The 26191-nt window shown below is 38.7% G+C and overlaps 1 protein-coding gene across 3 annotated transcripts in view; it reads right to left on the bottom strand.

Annotated features, from left to right (window-relative positions):
* The window catches only part of IFIH1 (interferon induced with helicase C domain 1), a 54469-nt gene extending 28284 nt beyond the window's left edge, over nucleotides 1–26185 (bottom strand). For all 3 annotated transcript variants that reach the window (XR_003906642.1, XR_003906641.1, XM_029934483.1), the window contains exons 1-3: nucleotides 25641–26185; nucleotides 16762–16930; nucleotides 12892–13038 (exon numbers count right to left, since the gene is read on the bottom strand). Coding sequence is in view for 1 of the 3 variants with exons in the window: in XM_029934483.1 (XP_029790343.1) it covers nucleotides 12892–13038; nucleotides 16762–16930; nucleotides 25641–26093 (769 nt within the window). In the remaining 2 variants the exon portion in view is untranslated. The remainder of the gene's footprint in view (nucleotides 1–12891; nucleotides 13039–16761; nucleotides 16931–25640) is intronic.
* Between the last annotated feature and the right edge of the window lie 6 nt (nucleotides 26186–26191).

Genomic DNA, 26191 nt, shown 5'->3' with positions numbered 1-26191 from the left:
CACACCTCTACAGCACACAGCACATACAGTTCAATGCAAGTGGAAAGCGCACACCCAGACAATTAGGAACCAAAGGTAAAAGTTCTTGGCAAGCAACATTTAAAAACTCTGCTATGGATGAACAGCTGCTGGGTAGTGAAGCAAACACATATACCTACTTCAAGAACCACGCATCCGATTTGAGAGCAAATACCAATTTGTAAACATTTGGGACTTTTGTTGTCCCCCCACGTGTAAATTTTGTGCAAGGAAAGAAGGTCTAGGCTTGATAGTGGCATTGAGACAAAAAGTACTAGACAGAAACCACTGAGTTATTTCAACAGAATATGGTAGGGAATTAATAAAGTATAAAGAACTGATAAACCAGTTCTGTTGATTGGTTACAAAAAGAACAGTTCAGCAATAAACATAACTTTAAAACCTCAAAAAGAATTTGCTCAACAAGAATATCATTAGAGCCTGGCACTGCGGTTGTAACGGAAGCTTATGTGAGGTTGGAAACCAATGTCTTCCTGGACTACAATTAAACGAAGCTTCCGTCAAAAAGTTCCAGTGAAGATGGAGGGCAAGAGCATTCCCTTAACTTGTTAATCCCAATTTTTGGTGTTCAGTGCTCAGTATCAATTCCTTTGGAAAATCTTTTTTACCCTCTAGGGAAGACTTCCCTCTTTACAGTTTATTGCCAAGGATTTATGCCATCTTATCCACAGGAACCAGAACTATTGCTAAGCTGGTAAAAGTAAATGAAAGATGGCAGCAAACGTCAGCCCTGGAATCAGGACTTGTGAAATTTGCTGCTGAGGTTGCTCTCAGCCTGATTTGCCCTCATTTAAAATGGGGCTAATACAATTTACCCTCTGGAATTTGCTAACCATTAAATAATGTTAGGTACAATAAACTCTTTGCCCCGTAGCTTAATTGCTGATGACTGGAAAATGAAATAAAAATCAAGCTGTTGGCATAGTATTAAGGTAGGAGTTCCATTAAATACTGTTCTTAGAATTAGTAACATTTCATAATATTTATACTTGTTACGCAATTATCACTTCATGCTAAAGCTCCCAAATGCATGAAATAAATTACACCAAAGTAGCCTTTAGCTATTTAAGACTAGCGTGAGTGCCACACATTTAGAGCTACAAGTAGAACTGGTTGAAACACACACATAGTATATGATCAATAAAATTTCTCTGGGAAGAGACCATATACAACTCCTCAAAACTACATGTATCTTCCTTTTCCTTAACCAGTTTTTTTTTCAGTTGGTGTATCAAGGTATAATTTAGATGCTATAAAAATCACTCTTTTTTGGTTGTTGTTTTTTTTAAGGTAGATTTAGTTTGTTGAGACCGACAAATGTATATAGTTTTGCAACCATCACCACAATCGAGGTTTTTCTCTCACCTCAGAAGTCCCGTAAGCCCCTTTGCTGTCATTCCCTCCTGCTGTCCCCTAGCAGTCCCTGATTAAGTTTCTCTCCCTATGGTTTTGCCTTCTCCAGAACATCAGATAAATGGATTCAATCAATACATAGCCTCTGTGTGGCCTCTTTAACTTAGCCTAAGACATTTAAGATACATCCCTGTTGTTTACAGCACTCATCTGTTCCTTTCTATTGCTGACTAGTACTCCACTGAGCGTCTATGGTATCTACGACATCTCCCTTCCAACCTGGGTAAGCCTAGTTAGCGGGAAATAGAATGGAATTATAGCTGATGCCAATCAAATATGTAAGATATCTTTCCTAAAAGTTCAAAGAAAGCTGATAAGGAATTTGTAGAAAAATTCTCAATGGACACGCATATTGTTTAAGTATATTAGCACAACACAAATATACTAATTTGAAAATACTGTGCCTACCAGTTGTCATAGATTAGCTCTCAAACTCAGATTTGAGGAATCCCTTATGATTACATGGGAAAACCTGTATATCTCACTGAGAGATTTTAAATATGGCACTTTGCAATTCCCAGAGGTATGCCTTGTTAGAAGCTTAGAGGCGAGTGTGGGATAGAACTGTCAAGTAGAAGAGCGTTTGGGGCAGATGTACTGATGAAAAGAGAATAAGATTTATAAGGAAAAGGCAAGGTGTAAAATGAGATGGAGAAAATGTCATTGCAAGGATAATTCTAGATCTAGAAATACAGATTAAGATTTCCGAAGCAAAAAACTAAATTTTGACATGCTTTTCATTTGTTGTTTTAAATAGAGTATTGAGAACTAAAGATAATACCCAAAATACCAAAATATACCAACAAGTATTATCTAAAATCTAACCCTTTATCTCTGTTTCCCATTAAGTGTAATACACTTGATTTTCATTTCACTCTCTAATTATTAGCAGTTATACAACAGTCTTAAAACTATTCTGTGCCTATATAACGTCAAGATTTTCCTCAAGCTCTGTTCTAACATATACAAGTTTGGGGAAGCTATTTAACACAATGTGCACGATTAATTTATAAAGATTAAAGAAAGTTGTGACCAAAAATAGGGCATTATTAATTAAGTTTATGACCTGGATTATTTTGATCTTACAAACCAAGATGCAATGTGTTTAAAAAAACACCGAGCTCAGTACTTTCACAGATGCAAACTGCATGTTAAGCCTCAACATTCTGTGTGGTGCATGCCCACTGTCACCTCAGTTTTATAGATGAAAAACCAAGGCTCAGAGAAGTTAGATGATTTATCCTGACCACACAGCTAGAATGGGGCTGAGCTAGTCCCCAATTCCTGAATACAAGCTCCCTCAGTATTCCAGTGCTTCTTAAAAATTATTTGATCCCAAGCAGGCTGATGATTTGTGTGAAGCTTTGCAAACAAGCAAACAATGATGTTAAGTGAAATGGAAGTTGGTCACTGTTGTTTTAAAGCACACAGACATTTTTATTGTAATGTCAAATTTTCTATCAAACTTGAAACAGCTTATCTTCCCAAGGGGAGACAAAAGATAGATTGTTTTCTTTTGCTCGCATTTCTGATTTCATTGATAGACTTCCATTACTTTACATTTAAACATCCACACTTATTTTTGAAAATTTGTCTTCTGCACATATATAAGAGAGAAGCATTTCCATCCTTGTTAAACAAAATTAATTGGAACAATTCTGCTAGAGATAATTATGAAAATGAAAGTGAATATATAAAGGGCTATTTCTTTGTCATTTTGAGGATATATAAAATCTCAACTTTCTCAACATAAAAATAATGTTGTTTCCTAGGCAGCAAATTCTTATGCATTTGATGTATTTTTTATTTCATAGAAAGAGAAATACTAGAGGAAATAACTTTAATGATGAAAGAAAATATTGCATCTCCTATAACATTAAGAATGTCTTCCCCAGAGATTTTCTTCCTGCATTCACTTAAAGAAATCGGGTTTAAAAAAAATCACGTGCGCGCGCACACACTCACACACAGACACAAAGTCAGATCAAGTGATTGTGTGATGCCCAAATTAAACCCAGCTATTGAGTTTGTAAGCCATGAATTCCTGCACTTGGTTTATATAGGATTATTTTGCTTCACTCTTTGTACTTTTCATAGTACATCAGTCTGGACTTATGTCCTGATGAATAAAGTCATGTGTCCATGATTTTAAAATAGATCAGATAAAATAGATTCGTCGATTGGAGCCAGGGTGCTGGCATGAGAAGAAAATGCACCATGGAGGCAAACAGTTCGGGCTCCAGGTCTGAGCTCAGCCGCTACTAACAAGTGACTTAACCTTTTCCTTTTTCTTAAATTTTAAAAATATAGATAGTCGTTTCTACTTTTTCATTTTGAGAATAACTATGTTAGATAAAGGAAATGAATCTTGAAGAGAAACGAATCTTAAATTCTCATGAAGTTGCTACTTAAATGGGCTTTTGAATATTGGAGTTACATTATATAATAAGTTTAGTTAACTTTTATATAGCTGTCATTTCCTCTAGGGAAAATATCAAAGCTGGCTACAAAACAGATTAGAAAATGTTGGTAATTTCTAACTGTTAAAAAAAAAAAGGAGTTATTTATACCAAAGTTTTTTGGAATGAAAGAAAACGATACTCGTCCAATTAAAAGATAGGATTTTCTGTAATAATTTTATAAACAGCACACACAAAAAGAACAACTCTGCGTACAATGATAGTGTCTAAGACCAGTTCATAAGCCATAGAAAAAATGCATCATTTTGCAATCACAATTTGAGTATTTTACTAATAAGGCAGAAATATTAACTGGAATCTGAGAAAGTTCACATTTAACATCTTCTAGACTTTAAATACTTTAAAATATTTTTAAACCATTTAGAACCAAAAATATTGAAGTTAAAAAAATTCATATAAAAAAAAAAAACCTCTTGGTTGAAGGCCTTTTAGGATCTATTTCAATGTAAAGTATGCCCTCTGCTGGAAAATGCTATTATAACAATTGATTTGTAAGGCTCTTGTTTATCAGGTAAGGTACAGATTGGTTCTTACTTCTATCCCTGACAGGTAATGGCCCTCCCGTTTTCAATCTAGATGTGTTTCTCACTCCACAGAATATTTCTTTTTTCTTATCCCTGGCTGTCATACATTCTCTTTGCCGAAAAGTGGTTTTGTACCAGAGCAGGAAGCAGCGCATGTGGCCAGGGCCCGTATGCCCGTTAAGAAGGGCACCAGAACATCCCGTTCACTCGAGAGAGGCAGGGCTTACAAAGTCTGCAAATAATCTAATTTCACTTGTCACCAAACTTTTATGTGCATTCCAGTTCTGACCCTGTGGTGCATTTTAGCTTCACCTCTTTAGTTCTTCCCCTTTGCCTGGTTTCATAATCCACACGGCCTGGAATGTCCAAGAGTTCCCCTCAAGATTCAAACACATGCATGTATGTGGCGTGTGGTCCACAATCACCGCACGGGCTTCCCAGTGTGTTGGTTTTCATACTGCTAACAGTACTTACTTACTTTTTTCTTTTCTTTTCCTCTTTTCTTTCCTTCTCTGTTTTTCTTTCTCCCTTGCCTTCCTCCTTCCCTCCCTCCTTCCTTCCTTCCTGTCTTTCTTACTCTTCTCTCTCTGTCTCTCTCTCTCAGTGTCCTATCGGTACTTAAAAATGAACAACAGTTGAATATCGCCCATATGGAAAAGGCAGGCTTTTTGTGAAGGGTACACTGGGGATTGACATGAACCTTTATCACTTTATTTCTTTTCCCCTCTTCCTCTTTGAGGAGATACACTAGCTAAACCCCTCAAGACCACCAATAAACTTATCCTGGACTCTTCTCCCATTGTGGGTTCCTCTGAATCTCTCCGTGCTTTTCTGTGGGCTCCTATAATTGGATCAGACACATTGCTAAGACCTCTTGTCTTTTTTTTTTTTTTCTAAAATGCAAAGTATCCTAACACTCAAACACTCCTTTTCTTTTGAAATAACTTATCCTTAATCTTTTTTGAGAGGAAATAGATGACTTTTATTTTCAGCTCTATGTATATGGATTTGTGCGTGCGCGCGCACACACACGCGCTCACATTTTGGTCTGTCAGATTCTGCTCTCCGTGCCAGGGAACATGTGTTCCCGCAGAATGGAGAGAAGCCTCCTCCACCCACCTTGCAGATTCTCTCCTGGATCCAAGCTTCTAGGAAATGAGTTCCCCAAAGAGGAAAAACTCTCCTAGAGCCACAGGCCCACATGGCTGTCCACGGAGCTCCTTGCTCCTGTTTATAGGATTTATACTGCTGAAATGTTTCCATCAGAATTACATTCGAACTGTGTGTAAGTAAGTGTTGGCTTAAATTGTATCATCTAGACCCTTTAGCCTTTGGACTTCAGTCTCAACATATAAAGAGTTATTAAAATACAAGGTAATGGGGATAACACATCCAGGACAGTGACCCATTCATTCACTGCCAGTCAGTAACAGGGGCAAAAAGTCCCCGAGTGAAAAAGTTATCAGTGAAAAGCCAGATGACCACAGGGGCAGTAAGTCTTGGCAGGTAACAAGGTTTAGGGGTGGCAAGCTAGAAGATGAATCAGAAACTTCTTTGGCTGGCAAACACCCCTCAGGAAGAGCCATTCAAGTTAAACAGGCTTAAGCAAATGAGAGGTAAGTATGGGGAGAGATACATTTCAGGGTGCCCCGATAAACGCTCAACGGTCAGCTGTTTGGGGGGAAAGCCACGGTATAGAAGCGTCTGTTAATTTCGACGGTGTAAATATTCCTGCCAGGGCGGATTTCAAGTTACCAACATGATGTCACAGAGCCCTCAGAAGAGACGTGTGCAGCCGGCTTGTGCAAGCCAGTGGGAGTCGGTTCCCGCCACCCAGAGGACCTGCCTCCAAGCAAGGACTCTCCACAAACATCATCTGAAACAACCAGGCGTGCATTGTGCTAGCATTTCAAAATCGGCCAAATAATGAATGATAAACTTGTCAGGGTATTTTTTTTTTTTTTGCCTTAGGAAAATCATTTCTAAAAATCATGGAGAAACCCATTAACTCTTATTGATATAAGAAGTCTTATCTCACCCACCCTCCTCCATAAATGTTCCCCTCTAACCAAGTTATTCCCCTACACACATTGTTGTAGAATTTTGCTGTGTTTATTACAGCGAGATTCATTTTGTATAGACTTTCTTTTCAGGGCAGTTTCAGATTCACTACAAAACTGAGAAGTATAGAGACTTTCCCTGTCGGCCCTGCTCCCATACATGCAGAGCCCTCCTCATTATTAACGGCCCTCACCCTTAACGTATTTTGAACTGTTCTACACCTACTCTCTTGGTCATAGTGCCCATGCAGTCTGCCTGCCACTTCTGTGCGCAGATCCAATCCAGGACTGGGTGAATGCATGTCTCCGATTCCTCCTTGGAGGAATCTTCCTTCTTTCCCAAGTCTTTCCTCCTTACCCTTGACACGTTCTCTCTTTCGCTCTGGATAGATGACTGCTTCTCTTCAGGGGCCCATTCTCTCAGTAATAAGACCTGAGCAACTAACGCTAAATAGAGAAGGTAAGACCCAAGCATCAAATTAAAGTATAAACCGTTGCCATTGTTTAAAAAAAAAAAAAGTTTTTGGCTTGAAGCCATGAAAGGATGTCAGGAAAATAAATCCAGCATGTCACAGCTACACACCAAGGATATTTTTTTCTGTCAAAGTACCACCTCCTCATTCCTGAGATATGAACAATAGCCATTATGGAACTATTAAGCAACTGGAAGTCCTATAGCCAACTTCGATGGCTCCGGGTAGGTTTCAGATGAGATAGAAACATATATTAACCTCTAGCAAACACTGAATCAGGAGGGACAGCATTTCTCTCTTTCTCTCTCTCACTCAGCTCAAATTAGTATTTACCTTTTAGATTGTTTCAGTAGTATTTCTATTTCTAATAACTAATGTAATTAAATTTAGCAAAATATAGACATAAAGGAGAGTTATCTGAAGTCAAACGAATCCTGCAATAGTGTGGGTTCTTCTGAGGCAATCTTATTGCATGCAGCTTTATCGATTATCTTTCCACTGAGGTCTTAAATGCTATATGGAATTTTTTTTTCTAGAGATTCTAAAATTCTCTAAATTTCTAGAGGCTGGTGCTATAAAACATTATTCTGGTCCTCAAGTGCAAGGATAAATTTTGTGGCATTTTTACAGAAATTAGTATAGACCAAATCTAAGATTGGACTTTGGTCTATAAAAAGGCAAAACAAAACAACAACAAAAAAGTGCTCTAACAGATTGGGCCAGGGAGAAGGAGGCTGTTTTATAAAGGTCAATTTTTAAACCCCTCCTACAGAACATGATCTATGCAAAATATATCCACAATATATTCCAAAGCATAATGTCACCGGATAAACCTAAGGAGTGGAACATATGGGGGAATATGAAAAAGAAGGTATTAAAGTCTGAAAACAAGCAGGTTGGTAAGCTCATTAGCTGGGGTGGAATTTTAAAATCTTCACGTGAACGAATATATAAATCAAAATATACACATGCATTCACAGTCATGCGCACTGTATATTCACACATGGCACACTCTACAGTTACATTATAATTTTCCACACTGAATAGTGAATCCCGTTCTCTTTATAATGTAAAAGCGCCCTCTGCTGGCCAACAGGAGGTACTTGCGATTTCTAGTTTTCTTAACAAGAAGCTCCAACATAGAACGATAAAAGAAAGCTAGGAGATTTTATGTGAAACTCGGCATAAAGTAAGTTTATTACACGTACAAGTTTTAGTTTTTTAAATAAAATCTGCTTTACTTTTATTTTTATAGAGTATTAATTCCTAAAATAGTATAATGTAAAGGTCAATGTAAAAGTATTTGCTTGTTTTGAGAAAACCATAACAGCAGACCATTAAAAATGTTTGTACAACCAATTTTACTGAAAGCCTATGTAATAAAAGAATCCATATAACCTTATATTTGCTATAATTAAAATATTTTAATAGAAGAAAATGAATGTGGGCTTTGTGGTCCTCTGATGTTTTCTCGGGAGATTTGGTCTAGAGAAACAGCATAGTTTTCCAGCATTTTCTTGTTATGAGAGAGACAGAAAACAGAACTATCATATTCAGCATTAAAGTTCTACTCATAGTCTGAGAACTATTCGAATATCCTTTTGAATTTATTGTGTTAATTTGGAAGAAGGCAAATTTTTAAAATGGGTATATCTTAATTATTAACCAGTTTTGAAAGTGGAGTACACAGTTGGAGGGAGGGAGGAAGAAGAATCCCAGCCCCTAACGTGGGGTCAGGACAAAATCACTCTCCAGAGCCGTCCTACTAGGGAATCCTGAGACCTCACCCCAAGGCTGAAGGAGAAATGGGATTAAAGTTGGCTTCAGGGCAGGATGCCATAACTAGTGGTAGTAGATCTTATCCATTAGGTGTGTTAAGGAGTATTAATGGCTAACAAACAATACATAAAGAATCTTTACACTGAAGCTATAAATAATTACCATTTGTATGCACTAAGACTACACACTGAAAAAATATTCTAGAAACTGGTTCAGAAATAAAAATTAGAGGAGTCAATTTAAAATTAGAAATAATTCAAGTCACATTTTTTCTTCCCGCATATGAAAATTCGTATTTATAGAATGTGTGCAGCTTAAGTAATAAGTTTCTTTCAATGTTACTTTGGTAGCATTGACTATATTTGAGCTCTATATGAAATCTTAACCCGAGATATTAGAATTCAAAATAAAGATTATAATTACCAATATTGAAAAAATACAAAAAACAAAATCATGCAAATCAATGTAGGAAACTATGGAATATCTCCTCCTTTATTTTGATTGCTAATTCTATGAAAGGATGACAGTACAAGCAAAATCTTTCTACAGTAAATTTTGCAACAAAAACTTCAATCAAAAGAACATCAGTAACTTCTTTGGGCTAATGGTACTTTACAAGTTCTTTATACTCATCATCTTAGTTCTGGAGAGCAATAAGAAAATAAACACTTGGAATGATCCATAGCATCTATGAGTTATGGTGTCTAAGTCCTAACGTTAAGGAACTACATTTTAATACCTAAAATTCCCTTCATTACTGCTCTGAAAAGGGCTAGAATGGATTGCCGTGACTTGTTCCCATGTGCACAGGGAAGTCCAGACATCATAAGGACCCTATGGACCTGGCAGTCGTTAAGGTCTGCGCAGTGGCTGAGGCCCTCCGACCGCTGGATCGCGTACTATGCTTTCACAGCCTCTCGGACTAGCACCTGTTTGAAAGGGCTGTACTTGCACTTGGGGCATGCTGTTCCTGGCAGTTACTGGGCACCTATGTAGTGGCTACTCTGTGACTGACATGCCCATCAGCTGAAAGTTCCACGGGAGCAGACGCCCACCTCTCTCATGTTCCCCTACTGTATCTGCAGGGCTGAACGCTGAACCCTACGTGCCAGGGGCGTGAGAGCAGTTAAATAAATATTTGTTGCACGAGAGAATCAAAAGGTCCAGAGATCAAATGGGAGGGAGGGAGAGAGGAACGACAAGAGGAAAAAACAAAACCAAATCTTTCTGTCCCCTAAGGCCATTATTAAGGTCTAGATTTTTTCCCACAAAATAATTCAACTTTAAGTTTTACACGAACTGGTAAGAAAACAGAAAAAGTGTAAAGTTTTGCCTTTAATTTTTTTTTTCATTTGGAGACTCAGATGCCCCATCGGTCCGTAAGCTGCAGGCTGGTGAGACGCGGTGCTGCCAGCCTTCGATGACAAGCTCTCCTCTGAGATGTGGGATCGCCTGCCTGCCTCAGTCCTGCCTCCCACTGTCTCTACTGTGGACTTAGGAAGTAGCCAGTAACCCCCGGAGAGGTCAGGGAGCCGCCAAAGAGGTGTATTAAAATGTGACCAACCCACGTTCAGAGTGTACATTTGGCATTCCTCTCGGATCATGGTTTCTGAAAGAAAGTGCAGCTGCTCAGATGGAAAAAAACCTCTAGAATTCAGGGTGTTGCTGTTCTCTATATTAAGCCCGAGGACCTGAAGTGCGGTCCGGGGCCAGCAGCACAGTGGCACCTGGGAGCGTGTGAGAAGCACAGAATCTCAGGCCCCACATGGACCTACTAAATCAGGATGCATTTCAGAAAGACTCACTCCTCCTGGGGATTCAGACACACAGAAAAGCCACAGAAGCACTGCATTAAAAAAACCAAAAACCAAAATGCAAAAAAAAGAAACCCCAAACCAAAAAACCCTATAAGTAGGGCACAGCCTGAATAGCAGGCAAACTGACAGACACCCTGGTACTATTTATGACAAACGATTGCTATCCTATGTATTTAGATAGTTCATATAAACCAGCATGAAGAACATTAAAACACTAACAGAAAAATAGGTAGGCAATTAGCAACAGCAAAAAGAATAAACAGAAAAATGTCTTTCATTGGAAATCGAAAAATTCAAATTCAAGTAGCAAAATACCAAATTGGCAAAGTCTGAAGAATCACCTCTTCTTGTAGAAGAGACATCAGGGCAATACATACTTTCTTATACTATTGAAAAACATGTAATTTAGTACAAGTTTCTGGAGTTAATTTGACATTGTCTGGTGTCTTAAGATCGTAGAAATCATTTGATGCTGAAATTCCAGTTGTGGAGTATGTTTTGAAGAATTCAATTAAAAAAAAAAGAATTAAATTGAAACATAGATACAAATGGAGTTATTCACAATGTAGAGATTTTTAAACATCTTAAATACTTAAGAACTGATTAATTATAAAGCGTCCAATAAATGGAAATATTATGACGTCACTAGTGAGAGAATACCTACAGAACACAGGAGACATGCCATCACATGTGAACATCCACTTATGTAAAGAGATTAGAAACACAGATAACCCAAATGTTAACAGTAATATATCTATATACACATGGCAGGAGTATGGGTGACTTTTTGTTGTATGTTTCCACATTTTCTAAATGTCCTGCAATGCAGCTGTATTACTCTTCTGAACTAGAAAATAGTAAACTTTGGGAGCGCCTGGCTTGCTCAGTCAGTGGAGTATGGAACTCTTAATCTCAGGGCTGTGAGTTCGAGTACCATGCTGGGGGTAGAGATTAATTAAAAAAAAAGGGGGGGAGAAAAGAAAATAGTAAACTTTGTAGTGGTGTGATGGAGTCAGCTTATATGGGCTCACAAAAAACAATTTAAGTTTATAGGAATTTTGTGAGCAGACTGTTAAGCATAGTCATTTTAAAAATTAAATTATATAGGGGCACCTGGGTGGCTCAGTTGGTTAAGCGACTGCCTCTTGATTTCATCTCAGGTCATGATCTCATGGTTGCGAGGTTGAGCCCCACGTCATTGGCTCCATGCTGAGCTTGAAGCTTGCTTGGGATTCTCTCCCTCTCTCTCTGCCCCTTTCTCACTCGCACACACTCTCTCTCCCCCAATCTCTAGAAATAAATAAATAAACATTAAAAAATTAAATTACATACATTTGTAATTAAATAAAGTATATTAAAACAAAGGGCATTGAATACTTAAAACACATCACTCCCTAATCGTATTCCTGGGTTTTACTATTATCTGTGATGCCGAGGCTGTTGATGCCCATTGTTCTGCATAGTGGAAATGCTAACGCAATGATGACCTACCTCTTTCCTCTGACCAACTCAGGGGCATTACGTTGAAGGTTTGACACCTTGGGAGCTTTAGTGGGAGCAATTTACTTGTGAAGACTGGCAAATGCTTCAATTCAGGACTTTCCTTCTTTCCCCCCAGAGACTCGCTTGTTCAACATTTACAGCACATGACAGATTTTTAAAAGTTGTTTCTTTAAATTACTATTTCCTGTGAAAATAGAATGTGGCCCTCTGGTGGGGAGAGGGGAAGAGAGAAGGATTTTCCTCTCGTGAGCAAATTAGGGAAGGAACTGTAATTAAATTGGTTTTATTGTTCCAGCGACATCTCGTATCAGAAAGGTGGTCACTGCGGTAAATAGTTCTCTCACCAATTAGTTACCGCACATCAAGCCAGCCCCAGTTGAGCCTCCGCTCATCTGCCTTTCTACAGCCTTGCTTTCTGCTTCTACAGAAGCTGAGCCTGTCTCAGACATCCCAGTCTATGAAATAAGGGAAAGATAATTTGAAAACAGTGAAATATAATAAGATATGCTTATAAATGCCTATCACATTACGAAGACCATGATATCTTATAAAGCAAAATGGACACCAAATGGGTTTGTATTCATCACATATCAATCTTGCATTAGTTTTGAAAACATTTTTAGCCACAAAGGAAAAATTTAATCGTGTCTAGAAATATGATTTTAATAAAAATGCTCACAAAACCCCAAAGCCTGAACTGTCTCCCTCTGTTTAACAGATCCTGATGTCATCAATGCACCCACCGATTTTTCTGAAAGTAGTATTTAGTAAAATACTCTAAACTGTGTGTAGGTTCCCAATACCTGAAATTATAGAAGGATCTGAAAAAGACGATTCCAGTGGGTGAGTCTCCTTGTCAGAGCCTTCGTTGTCTGCACTTGGCTGACCCGTGGCTCCAAGAATCACCTCTTTAATTTCTCGGCCATCTTCTTGTGATAAACTCTCAGTCCCTATGAAAAAGTATGAGACTGTAAACAATTGTGCGATGTAGAGTTTTATAGAGTCTGCATAACTGCGACTGCTATTCTGAAACAAAGCAAGAGTTGCTAATAGGATTTACCTGGATACACTGAAATACTTTGAAATTCCAAGCAGAATGTAAATTGCACGGTAATGCGAGTTTCTACACAATCTAAATAGCTGTTATTGTTATTTTGAAAACGAAGTTGGAGGTTCCTAGGAGAAATGTGCCAGAATATACTTTCATACTTTGACATTTTGAAAAGCTAGGAACATATTTTTTGTTATGATACAGTATTTCTATTTTTAATGTGGACATGGTGAGTAATTCTTTTGTAATGGTTAATTTTTGTCTACAAAGACAGTAAAATAAGTATTATGCTACTCACAAAAAGAGCATGATGATTTCCTATCTGACCATTACTGGTAGGAGGTAAGCCACTTATTCAGTGATACAAAGTTATATTTAAGGCTGGATTAAGAAAATGCAAATTTGGTGGTGGTTTTTCTTTAGCTTGTGCTCTTGCCATTTTGTTCCCTCACTGTGTGTTCTACATGAGATGTACATATGCTTTAATGTCAGCCTAAATTCATGTATTTCGGATATCTGGAGATTTTTTAGGAATTCAATGAAATATTCTGTATTCTTCCCTCCTCTTTCCCCTCATTCCTCCCAATGCCCTTTCTTCCTTCAATCAATGTGTTTTGAGTGTTTTCTTAAGGGACTATGTGGGCTACAAAGAAAAAACAAGTTTCTATCCTCCTGAAGCTACAATCTATCAGAGAAGACTATTTCCATAAATAAAATTGCTTAAAGTATCATTTTGGATTAGCCCATCTTAAAGAATAAAGGGAAAGCATGTCCTGTGCGTGGAGAATTTCCCAAAGAAAACTGTTGTGACTTTGGACTCTGTTGTCGGCCAAGATGACCTGACGATGTTCGCAGGCACACGTTTTGTTTGGGGTTTATAAGCATAATGGTTATTTTGTGCTTATCATATAAGTGCTAGAGAAGTGTTGAATCATTTAATCCTAAAAGTAGCCCTAGGTAATCGTATTCTCCTCATTGCACAGAGGAGTGAACCGAGGCACAGAGAGGGCAAGGACCTGCTCAAAGTTACAGCGGGGAAGTAAAAGAGCCAGGATTGAAGAAGCATCAGGATCCAGAACCTAGGCTACTGTATCAGTTAGCTGAGGCCACAATAATGAAATACCACAGACTGAATGACTTAGCAAAAGAATTTTATTTCCTCATAGTGCTGGTGATTGGAAGTCCAAGATCAATGTGCCAGCAAGGTTGGTATCTGCTAAGAGCTCTCTGTTTAGTTTGCAGTAGGCCACCTTCTCACTGTGTCCTCACAGGGTGGAGAAAGAGACAGAGATCTCTTCTTACAAAGACAGGGTCCTCTTAGACTAGGGCTCACCCTTCTGACTTCGTTTAACCTTAATTCCCTCCTTGGAGGCCCTGTCCAAACAAACAGTCACATTAGAGATTAGGGCTTCAACATATAAATTTTAGGGAAACACAATTTAGTCCAGAGCAGCTCTTCACCACAGGAATAGTCACAGCTAATGTTTTCTGGTCATCAGGGCCCACCAGAAAAATGCTTAGAGTCCCAGCAAAAGAGGTAGGGTTCAGCAAACAAAACTTAAAGTCCAACTACTCTGATTGGATGTTCTGAGGAAATGAAAAAAAGAGTCCCTACTTTTTGGAATGAGTTGGCCAGGAGCCCCCCGCCCGCGGTGGGGGTGCGAGGAGAGTGCAGGAGAGCTGCCCCTCCCAGGGACTGGTGTTCCCTTCCCACCTTCGGAGGAAGCTCAGAGACCCCTTTCAGGCTGCCCCTCTCTGACAGAAGCCCTCGTATGTGGGTCAACATCCATCATCCCTCGCAGTGGTCGAACGAAGGAGACACCCCCACCACGGGAGGACCTGGCTACGGGACCCGAGAGGCAGAAACAGGGATGGATGGCTGGTGCCACTGGTTCTCTTTCCACAAGGCTTTTCTCCCTTTTATACAGTGCATGGCCCTGACCCGTCGAGATATGTTCATGGGCTGGGAAAAGGTGGATAGAACAGTCTCTAAGCCATTTGAAACAGACCCATAAAGACCAAGAAACAACACGAAGCCGTGGCGTGCAGTAAAGAAAGGTAGGAGGAAGGCCCGAGAAGACCGGGTGTATGTGCTGAGGTGCGTTGCAGTGTAGCTGTTCCCTGGGGTTTACTGGATTTACCCACATTGCTCTTGTGCAAAGGATTGTAATTTTTAAAAGTACACTAACCTTCTAACAAAGCATCTTAAAAAGAGGAACTTAAAAATATTTTAGGAAGAAATACAGCCAGACGTGTGGTCTATGTCAGCAGAATCTAGAAGACACTTTGGAACAGATTTTCTAGGCTCCATTCTAAACAGGAAGCCAACTGTACATAACTGTAAAATGGGTAGGTACCCTCGAATGTGAGGGGTGGATATGACAAGGTCTTGTGTCCCGAAAGGCCACCCTTTCTAATATGCCTTCATACACTGAGACCCAAATTCCCCGGGGAACAGACGAATGAGGATTGTGGCCATTTTCTCTTTGAAATTTAAGTCCTTGAGTGTTTGTCATGAATGGAAATGGTTCCATGAGGTCCTGAAAGGGAACTCATCATGGATGTGCCTGTGTGTCTGTCTGTCTCTGTGTATATACATATATATAAGATATATATACCCAGATATATACGTGTGTGTGTGTGTGTGTGTGTGTGTGTGTGTGTGTGTGTTTCTAACTACTGGGGAAAGTGAAGCTATTTCATAAATACTATGGAATAAAAATATAATATTTTAATAATTTAGTAAGTCTCTGTTTTTATTTCACACAAACAATTTAAGAAAGTGTGGATGGTATATCTCACTCCATTAGAAAGGCATATGTGGCAACAGGGACTCTGTGTGTCTCACTTAAGTCCACCTCTGTGGCACCTGGCACAGTGTCTCACACTCTTTACATGTCAACTGAACGAATGACAGAATGACTGGATGAACAGAAAAAGTGAAGTAAGTTTGAAGCGACTGATATTTATTCTAATCATTGATTACCAATTAACTTTTGATTTATAAGATTTTTGAAAATATAAAATGCATACCCTGAAAAGAAAAATAAGATGGTAGTTTACATTAAATTTACAAATAACATATGTGCAAGGGCTCTAAAATGTTACTTTTATTATTATGTTTGAAGGATCAAAAAAACCAGGAATTAATATTGGGATATGTTGATAATTACTAACCTTTTATCAAATGTTTAATAAATTCCTGAAAAATTGATATGAATGTCCAGAACTATCCAGCAGAGGTGTAATAATCATTAAAATATTTTCTTCCAATTTCCTGGCTGTCTAATCAATGTACCAATTATTTTCATTAAAAATTTTACATAATCATCTTGTTTCCAGGATAGGGTGGGTCGTAGAAAGAATGTTAAGACTAGTGGTCGGCTGCCAATATTCTAGCCCCGTTGGCTGAGCTTTGTGACATTCGGTAAGGTTCCCCCCACCCTCAGGCTACAGTTTCCTCACTTGTAAAGGGGAAAATTAGATGATCTCTCAAATTGCTTCCAGTTTTGAAATTTTGATTCCAACTATCTTAATGCTTAGCATTGTGTCTACAGCCTTCATTACACTCTCAATCACTAGGCAAAACGTGAAAACTCGTCTTTAGTAAAATTAGCTATACCTGCATTGCTTTCAAAGCAAGTGGTGCCTGTTAGCTCCTCGATGAGGGCGTAGTTTTCTGTTTGCCGCAGAACAGTCAGAAATGTAGAAAACCAGTTTTCTTTCTGCACAATCCTTTTCAGTAGTTCTCTTACACCCGATTCATTTCCATTGCTTTCTGCAGCAGAAATCTGTTTTAAGAGAAAAGTAGAATTAAAAAGATCGAACATCTTCTTGTTTTGCATTTTTATTTTATTTTTTTATTCTAATATTTACTGTTTTTTAATATAATTTATTGTCAAGTTGGTTAACATACAGTGTATATATATACACATACATAAATATATAGTGTGTGCTTTAGGAGTAGATTCCCGTGATTCATCATTTACATACAACACCCAGTGCTCGTTGGAACCAATGCCCTCCTCCATGTCCATCACCCATTTTCCCTGCCCTCTCCACCCCCATCAACCCTCAGTTTGTTCTCTGTATTTAACAGTTTCTTAGAGTTTGCCTCCCTCTCTGTCTGTAATTATTTTTTCTTTCCCTCCCCCCATGGTCTTCTGTTAAGTTTCTCAATTTCCACATAGGAAGGAAAACATGACATCTGTCTTTCTCTAACTGACTTATTTCACTTAGCATAACACCCTCTACTTCCATCCACATTGTTGCAGGTGGCAAGGTTTCACTCTTTCGTAGACAAGTAGTATCCCATTGGATATGTATACCACATCTTCTATGGATTGGAAGAACAATATTGTTAAAATGTCAATACTACCCAAAGCAATCTACACTTTCAATCCAATCCCAATCAAAATAACACCAGCATTCTTCTCAGACCTAGGATGAACAATCATAAAATCTGTGTGGAGCCACAAAATGCCCCATAAGTAACCAAAGTAGTTTTGAAAAAGAAAACCAAAGCTGGAGGCATCACAATTCCAAACTTCAGCCTCTATTACAAAGCTGTAATCATCGAGACAGTATAGTATTGGCACAAAAATAGACACATAGACCAATGGAATAGAATAGAGAACCCAGAATTCAACCCACAAATGTATGGCCAACTAATCTTTGACAAAGCAGAAAAGAGTATCCAATGGAAAAAAAGACAGTCTCTTCAGCAAATGGCACTGAGAGAACTGGATAGTGACATGCTAAAGAATGAAGCAAGGCCATTTTCTTACACCACACACAAAAATAAATTCAAAATGAATGAAAGACCTAAATGTGAGACAGGAAACTATCAAAATCCTAGAAGAGAAAACAGGCAACCTCTTTGACATCAGCCACAGCAACTTCTTACGTGACATGTCTCTGAAGGCAAGGGACATAAAAGCAAAAATGAGCTATTGGGACCTCATCAAGATAAAAAGCTTCTGCACTGCAAAAGAAACAATCACCAAAACTAAAAGACAACTGACAGAATGGGAGAAGATCTTTGCAAATGACATATCAGATAAAGGGTTAGGATCCAAAATCTATAAAGAACTTACAAAACTTAACACCTGAAAAACAAATAATCCAGTGAAGAAATGGGCAGAGCATTCCTTTTCCAAAGAAGACATCAGATGGCTAACAGACATATGAAAAGATGCTCAACATCGCTCATCATCAGGGAAATACAAATCAAAAGCACACTGAGATGCCACCTCACACCTATCAAAGCAGCTAAAATTAACAACTCAGGAAACAACAGATGTTGGCAAAAATGTGGAGAAAGGGGAACTCTCTTGCATTGTTAGTGGGAATGCAAACTGGTGCACCACTCTGGAAAACAGTGTGGAGGTTCCTTAGAAAATTAGAAACAGAACTACCCTATGACCCAGAAATAACACTACTAGGAATTTATCCAAAGTATACAGGAGTACTGATTCATAGGGGCACATGTACCCCAATGTTTATAGCAGCATTATCAACAATAGCCATATTATGGAAAGAGCCCAAATGTCCATCAACTGATGAATGGATAAAAAAATCAAAAGTCTTCTGAACAATTTTAAACACTGTTTAAACATAGTTTAAAAGTGAGCAATTAAGCATAAGTGTTAATAAAGGCTTATATTCAAGTACAAAAGAAAAGAGCAATGTCACTTGGAGCAATTTCAGATTGTAGAGGGAAGCAAATCTCTGGGCCAAGTGCCCTTAAAAGTATGCACCATTTTTTAAAGCCTCTGAGATACTAAAAATGGAGACTTAGGAAATAAGTGTTTTACCTCAGCCATTTTGAATAAGGGGTGCAAGAGAAAGTGTCTTTAATTTCTCGTTCTGTTGTCTATATGCATTAATTTCTTTTGGTATATCCAGGGCTTGCTATTTCTTTTAAATCCATAGAGTCTATAAATAGGAAACCAAATATTTGTTATTTGAATCCTCTTTTTTGGCTGTCACTACTATGAAGTAATTACTATCACAAGACTTACATTCTTGTTTACTTAATATTTGCAATATGTACTTGACTATAATATTTTTTCAATTTGTATTTATTTAGTATTATGAGACAAAGGTATTTCTACATATATTCCTTTCTTAAAGTCTGGGGCAGAATTATTTCTAATGTATTCATTACAACCTTTAGCCTTCCTTTCATTTCTCTTTTAGAGTAAACTACCAAATCTTTGTAACTGTGGATCATTTGTGTAACCATTATCACAGCCCATTTCCCAGGACGTCATACAGCACCAAACATCTGGGGAGTGGTGTGGCGTACTAATGGCTAATACAAGCCACATTTAGGCCAGCAAGACATTAGACAAGACACCGTCAGCTTGCTGTGACACTAGGCAAGCCACTTCATCTTCCTGGGCCTCAGTTCCTGCATGTGCAAAACCAGGCAACTGAATAGCAATTTCATGACTTCTTCACCCAACCTGCACATTAGACCACCTGGGGAGCTTTGAAAAACACTCATGCCTGGAATCTACCCCCAAAGATTCTGACTTACTTTATCTGTGTTGGGGAGGCCGGAATGTTTTTGAAGGATCTCACACTTCTCATCAGCAGCTTCGATGAGAAATACTGACTGACCTACTCTCAAAGACCCTTCTGACCATTTGTCCACCTTCTACATGTATAATCTGGGTTGATGAGTGAGATTAATTGTTTCTTCTTAAATTCGTGTATTTTCTAGTCCTATAAATATATCCCATGACCTTTTAGTGTCAGGTATTTGTTTGCATTTTTGAAACTGTGTCTGATACAAATTCAGTGTTAGTTGTTATTATGGATGACTGAAGAAAGCATCTACCTTCATAAACACTTCACCAGGGGCACTACTTAGTACTGATGGGTACAGCATGATTTCTACCCAGTGGGTATGTTAGTCTTACTAGGTAATACTTACTAATGTTATTATACGGGCTTTGTATATATTTACCCAGAAACCCTGAAGAAGGAATCACTATAAACCCATTTCACAGATCAGACATCCAAGGTACAGAAAAATCCAGTGACCTCCCTGGAGCCACAAAGCTAGTAAATGGCAGAGGTAGAATTTCATCCCAGACAATTGGCTTCAGAGGCCAAATACTGTCTTCCTGAACTATAATTATAGCTACTAATCCTCTCCAACTTTAAGCACATTTTCCAGCAAGCAGTGGTTAGATGACTATTGGACTTAATAAAATTTAGCTGGTTTCAGTCCACCTCCCCCACAGCATTTTCTAAGCAGATTCTTGCTCATTTCCTACCTTTTCTCAACTTCACTAATCTCCTATTAGAAATGTTTTATTCTATGGTGTTTGTAAATATCTTTATTATTATCTGCTAATTTAAACCATAGTTGCTAAAGATACCAAGTAAGACTGGTTTAAGCACCTTCTTTTAGGGGCACCTGGCTGGCTAAGTCAGTTGAGCGACCAACACTTGGTTTCAGCTCAGGTCAGGATCTCATGGTTCGTGAGTTTGAGCCCCATATAGGGCTCTCCACTATGATAGTAGGGAGCCTGCTTAGGAGTCTCTCTCTCTCCTTCTCTCTCTGTCCCTCCCGTGTGCACTCTGCCTCTCAAAATAAATAAATTAAAAAGTTTTTTTAAAGCAACTTCTTTTAACTCAACCATTCCTATTTCTAATTACCCCACTCTTTAATCAGCTTTAAGTCCATCGGACAGAAGTAACCAGTGAGGTGCTGTAATGAATATTCTTATTAAAAATCTAAGTATATTAAAGGCACTAAATTTTCTTCCACTATTAATTAATTAAGTTGATTTTCACTGTAGAACTACATTTGTCAAGCTTGCTTTGTCCTTATTGAGTTCAGGCAGTTGAGGATCGTTATGCCATTATTTCCTGAAATATTTATATTATTTGAATATGGAACTACAGATAACACCTGTGCAGTTTTAGCAGCTTCATCAAGATTCTGAATTTTTAAGAAGTGTTCTAAGTTTGGGAGCCAGAAAGTACATCAAGTCCCTCTGAAGCAGTCATATATAAATATAAATATTATACATACAGGTATATATATAAACATATATAACTTAATGAGTCCTCCTAAAATATACTAAAGACATTAGATTCAATATTAAATTTCATTATGGAAATTCTTGAAAGATCTTTAGACTTGAGACTTCAACAGGACACATAACGATTCTCACGTTCTTCTCCCAGTGAACATTTTCTCTGAATATACAGTTTAAAATATCTATAGATACATTGTTAACTAATTTATAAAATAAGTATGAATTTGCGGGTAATGCAATTATATGCTTTCACATTCTAAATTCTTTGATCTATGTTTTTTCTTCTCAACAGAAATTAGTGGAGCAAACAATGATATTTTTCATTAAACACTGGCTTGCCAACACATTTGGAGTTTTACAAAAATGTCTTCTCTCCTTCATAAAAACCTTAGAGGGTATTTAAATATAATGGTGATCTCTTAAAACATAGCAGAACTTAGCTCCCACACCAGTAAATCAGGAAGCAAAATTCTTATGTTGAAAACAAAGAACTTTTACAAGCTAGTTCCCCATAAAAACGTAACATGTTTCTAAATGATATGTATCATCATATTGACATAACTACTTCCCTATGAGAACTTTTTCTGGCTAATAACATTCTATGCATCGTAATTTACCTGACAAGACAATAAGCTGGGAGAGACCGACTCGGGTACTAGATTCACGTAAGGACAACTGGACTTGGTTTCCAGCCGCACTCATCACAGCACCTCTGGTTCTTTTATGTAAATGAACAGTATATGGGACCATCCTGAACTGTGGATGTTTAATGCTTCGAACTGGCCAGAATTGAAACATGCACCTCTCTTCAGCTGTTCAGACTGCTATTAAGACAGTATGGAAATATTTATATGATCACCTCTTTTCCAGAGTTCATGGCTGTCTAAGTCAATGGATGTGCCAAGAGGTCACTAAGCATCCTAAAATAAAAGCAGGTCAGTGCAGGGGCACTCCCTGTCTTAAATAGTTTTTTATTTATTTTTGAGAGAGAGAGACAGCGTGAGCAGAGGAGGGTCAGAGAGAGAGGGAGACACAGAATCTGAAGCAGGCTCCAGGCTCTAAGCTAGCTGTCAACGCAGAGCCTGACGCGGGGCTTGAACCCACGAACCATAAAATCATGACCTGAGCCAAAGCTGGATGCTCAATCCACTGAGCCACCCAGGTGCCCCAGGGGCACTCCCTTTCTATTAGGGAACATTGTAATGATCTATAAAATGATTCTTATTATTATTGGGTCTCCAATAGTTATAAGAGTGCCTTGCATACACTAGACATTCTTTAACTATTACATGAATACTGATCCACACTACAGCATAGGCTCCCTGAAAGCACAGACAACATATGCAATTATTATCCAGTCATTTTACCAATAGCATGGTGTCTGGCAGAAGACATCACTCCATAAATTTAAACCAAATAAGTGAATAATCAATCTATTAAATAAGTTTCTTTGGGGATTTGCTGGACACAAAACTAAATCTAGTATCATTTCTGGAGACTCTGATGTTTGGGGCCAGGGGCTGTAGGGATGGACATGACAATCATAAGCTAAAATGACAGACCAAATAGAAAATGTCTCCCAAAACAAGAAAATAATTAAAACAGGGAAGTCCTAACTTCTTAGTCAAATACTACTTTAAGCTGTCACAAAATAAGTTTGGAGATCTTGTGTCCATCATCCATCCATTTCCAAATGCCTGGCAAAGCGATTCATGACATCATGTGTTCTCATCCCCTGTCCCTTATCCCAGCCACTTTTTTGGAAATAAATCCAATCAATCAATGAATTCTTATTAAGTACCAATTCTATACCTAGTCCTAGCTAGGTTTCTAATGATGAAAGACATAGCTTTTCCTTGGAATCAGTTTAATCCAGGGACTTTAAGCATATCTCAGTATCAATGCAGGGGATTTATGTAAGTCTCTGAAACTTTATAGTCTCAGGGAAATGTGCCCAAATGAATGAGGATAGAAGTCATCATTGTAATTATATCAAATCAACTCTTTGTAAAACTTTTTTTCATAAACATGATTTCTCATTTGCATTCACTAAAGTAGCGTGAGCAAGAGGAGACATTGTTATGTCCATTTTCATGGGTAAATTTAAGATCAAGGAACTTAAATAGCTTGACCCAAAGTAACACACATAGATCTCAAATCCAAGTTTTCACATTCCAGAGTCTTCATGATTTCCCCCAGTACGCTTTGCCATTTTAGGATAAATATTAATCAATGACCCCCATATCAACACAGATTCCTCTAAACTTAATGCTTCTTTTCCACTGTCATCAATAGTTTATTTTTGAGACCAATGACACATGTAATGTGATGTGTACAAAGATGATTCCAGAATCTCACAGAGACACTACTCCTCCCTAGAAAGTCTCAAATGCATAGCTCCTCCATCTTTCAGAGCCTCTTTTGAAATATGAATTGAGGGAGAGTTTGGTTTGCTTTGGCTTTAACTGCTACCCAGTACACAAATGTCCCTTTACTCTACATCTTCTTTGTGTCAAATCCCAAGCTTTACTGCTAGCTGCCTCCAAGCTTGCCAGAATCAAGAACTTGGATAAAATCTAGCTGGCGGAAATTCAATCCAGGCAAGACAAAAGTGATGCTGATAGGCAGAAGTATTTAGAGTAAATAAGGAGAAGTGCTGTTTCGCTGGCAATCGGGACATCATACCCACCAAACATAAACAGCTTTGTGGTGTTACTGGACTCTGTTGCTTCTGGACTTCCTAACAGCTACTGTGGCTGGAAATGCCATCTTCCATCTCCAGCTGGCTTGAAGGCTGCATACTGTCTTCCAAATTAAGATTCTGCCACAGTGATGTACACATTTGTCATATCCAGCTGGACTACTAGAATGCGTTCTAGCTGGTTCTCAATACACAAAACTACATAAACGTTACAGACAACAGTGTAAAGTAATTTACTTGTTGGGAAAACCAGGCATCAAAATTTGATGCATGCGTGGGTCCATGGACAGGCCCTATGGCTGTCACGTCTACAAAGGAACATTAACTTTAGTCACTAAAAAACAGGTTACATCATTGGCTACTGTGAGGCCAGTGTCTGAGCTTTGTAATGAAGATCCAAACAACTGATGAATCCAAGAGAAAGAAAGTAAGCAAGCAAAACAGCAAGCAAGCAAGCAAGCAAGTAAGAAAGAGACCTTGCTCACTGGAAAACAATGAACAACAAAACAATACATTACATGTAAAGTCACTGTAAAATTCACCCTGTCAAAATACCACCTATAAAATCCACTACTCTTTTGCTAATATGAAAAACTGCAATTGGCAACATATTTCTTCAATGAATTATCCACCATTTTGATTCCCAGAGAATGTCATAACTTATAACTTTGATTAAAGAAAAAAAAAGGGCGCGCGTGTGTGTGTGCATGCGGGTGCACACGCGCGTGATGTAATTTCTCCATTTGGACCAAGCTTCAATAGCATAATGTATAATATACGGCAAAGTTTGGCATTTTCCCCCTGTAAAGTCCAGATAATAAATACTATATAAGCTTTTTGGGCTGTATGATCTGTGTTCAATTGCTCTTAAAAAGTGCAGAAGCAGCCATAGTATGTAAGTGAATGAACACGGCTGTGTTCCAGGAAAACTTTGCTTGTGAACACTGAAAATTTAAAAATGTAAAAACCATTCTTAGTTTTGGGGCCTGAAAAAACCAGTAATAGTTTGGACTTAGCCCATGGGTCATGGTTTGTTGATACCCATTCTATAGACCATATAAATTAAGACAGATACTTGCACACCACCAGGAACTAGGCCCTTGGTCTGCTCCTGCTTTCCTGGGCCATCTTGGACAAATTATTAACCTACTTCAGTTTTATCATCTGTAAAGCAAAGTTAAAAACCTTAAAAATCTTTTTTTTAAGTTTATTTATTTATTTAGAGAGAGAAAGAATGAGTAGGGGAGGGGCAGAAAGAGGGAAAGAGAGAATCCCAAGCAGGCTCCGTGCTGTCAGTACAGAGCCCGACACTGGGCTCAGTCCCATGAACCGTGAGATCATGATCACTGAGCCCCTGTCAAGAGTCAAACACAATCGACCAAACCACCCAGGCACCCCAATAACCTTAAAAGTCTTAATGGATTATTGGGAGCATGAACTCTGCTAATACATTTGGCACATGATACTGTCTACAGTAAGCACTCAGTGAATGTTATCTATTAGTATGCATTACTATTTTGGAGTCAACTCTTTAGCTTATTTTAGTGAAAGGATTAGAAAACTAGTTTTTCTTATACTTAAAGTTTCAAAATTATGTTTGCAAGTGCCTGACTAGTCTCAAGAATTCTCAAGGAAGGTGGGACCAAATTTACCCAAAGATATCAAAGAACATTTGGAGTGGGGCAAACGAAGGCACAACCCCGAGTTACAAAATCTCCCTCTATCTGAGCGGACACCTACCCGACTTCTGTCTTCGTTTGTCAACAGTTTCTCCTCCACACACTTATCCAAAACATCCTTAACCAGAATTCTGTCCACCAGCGTGGGCTGAAGGAGGTTCAGCAGCTGGAGACACTCATCATGAGCGTTCTCAGAGGACGGAGAGGGCAAGTCGGTGAGCTCCGGGTTCAGGTAGCGGGCGGCCAGAGCGCTGCCTGCTCTCTGAAGGGCCACCACAAATTGTCGAGCCCAGCCCGGGGGCCAGGTCCCCTTCTCCAAGGTGCTCAGAAGCAGTTCAGCTGCGTCTATGTTCCCTTTGGTGACGGCCGTCCTCTGGATACGCTCCTTCAAGTCTTCGGGGAGAAAGGTCAGGAAGTCCAGTACGGGCTCCACCTGGATGTACGTTTTCACTCTGGCCCTGAAACACGAGAGGAGGTAGCAGAAACTCTTGTCCGCGCAATACCCGTTCGACATCTTTCGTTCGTGCTCGGAAAAGGGAGGGGATCCTCCCGAGTAGACCGACGGTGGCTGCTGTCCGCTCAACAGGTGAGAGGTGCGTGCCGCGGGGTCCC

The sequence above is a fragment of the Suricata suricatta genome, chromosome 3, assembly GCF_006229205.1.
Source record: "Suricata suricatta isolate VVHF042 chromosome 3, meerkat_22Aug2017_6uvM2_HiC, whole genome shotgun sequence".
Classification (NCBI taxonomy): domain Eukaryota; kingdom Metazoa; phylum Chordata; class Mammalia; order Carnivora; family Herpestidae; genus Suricata; species Suricata suricatta.
Note: the sequence above shows the minus strand (reverse complement) of the source record. Positions and strands in the feature narration are given on the sequence as shown.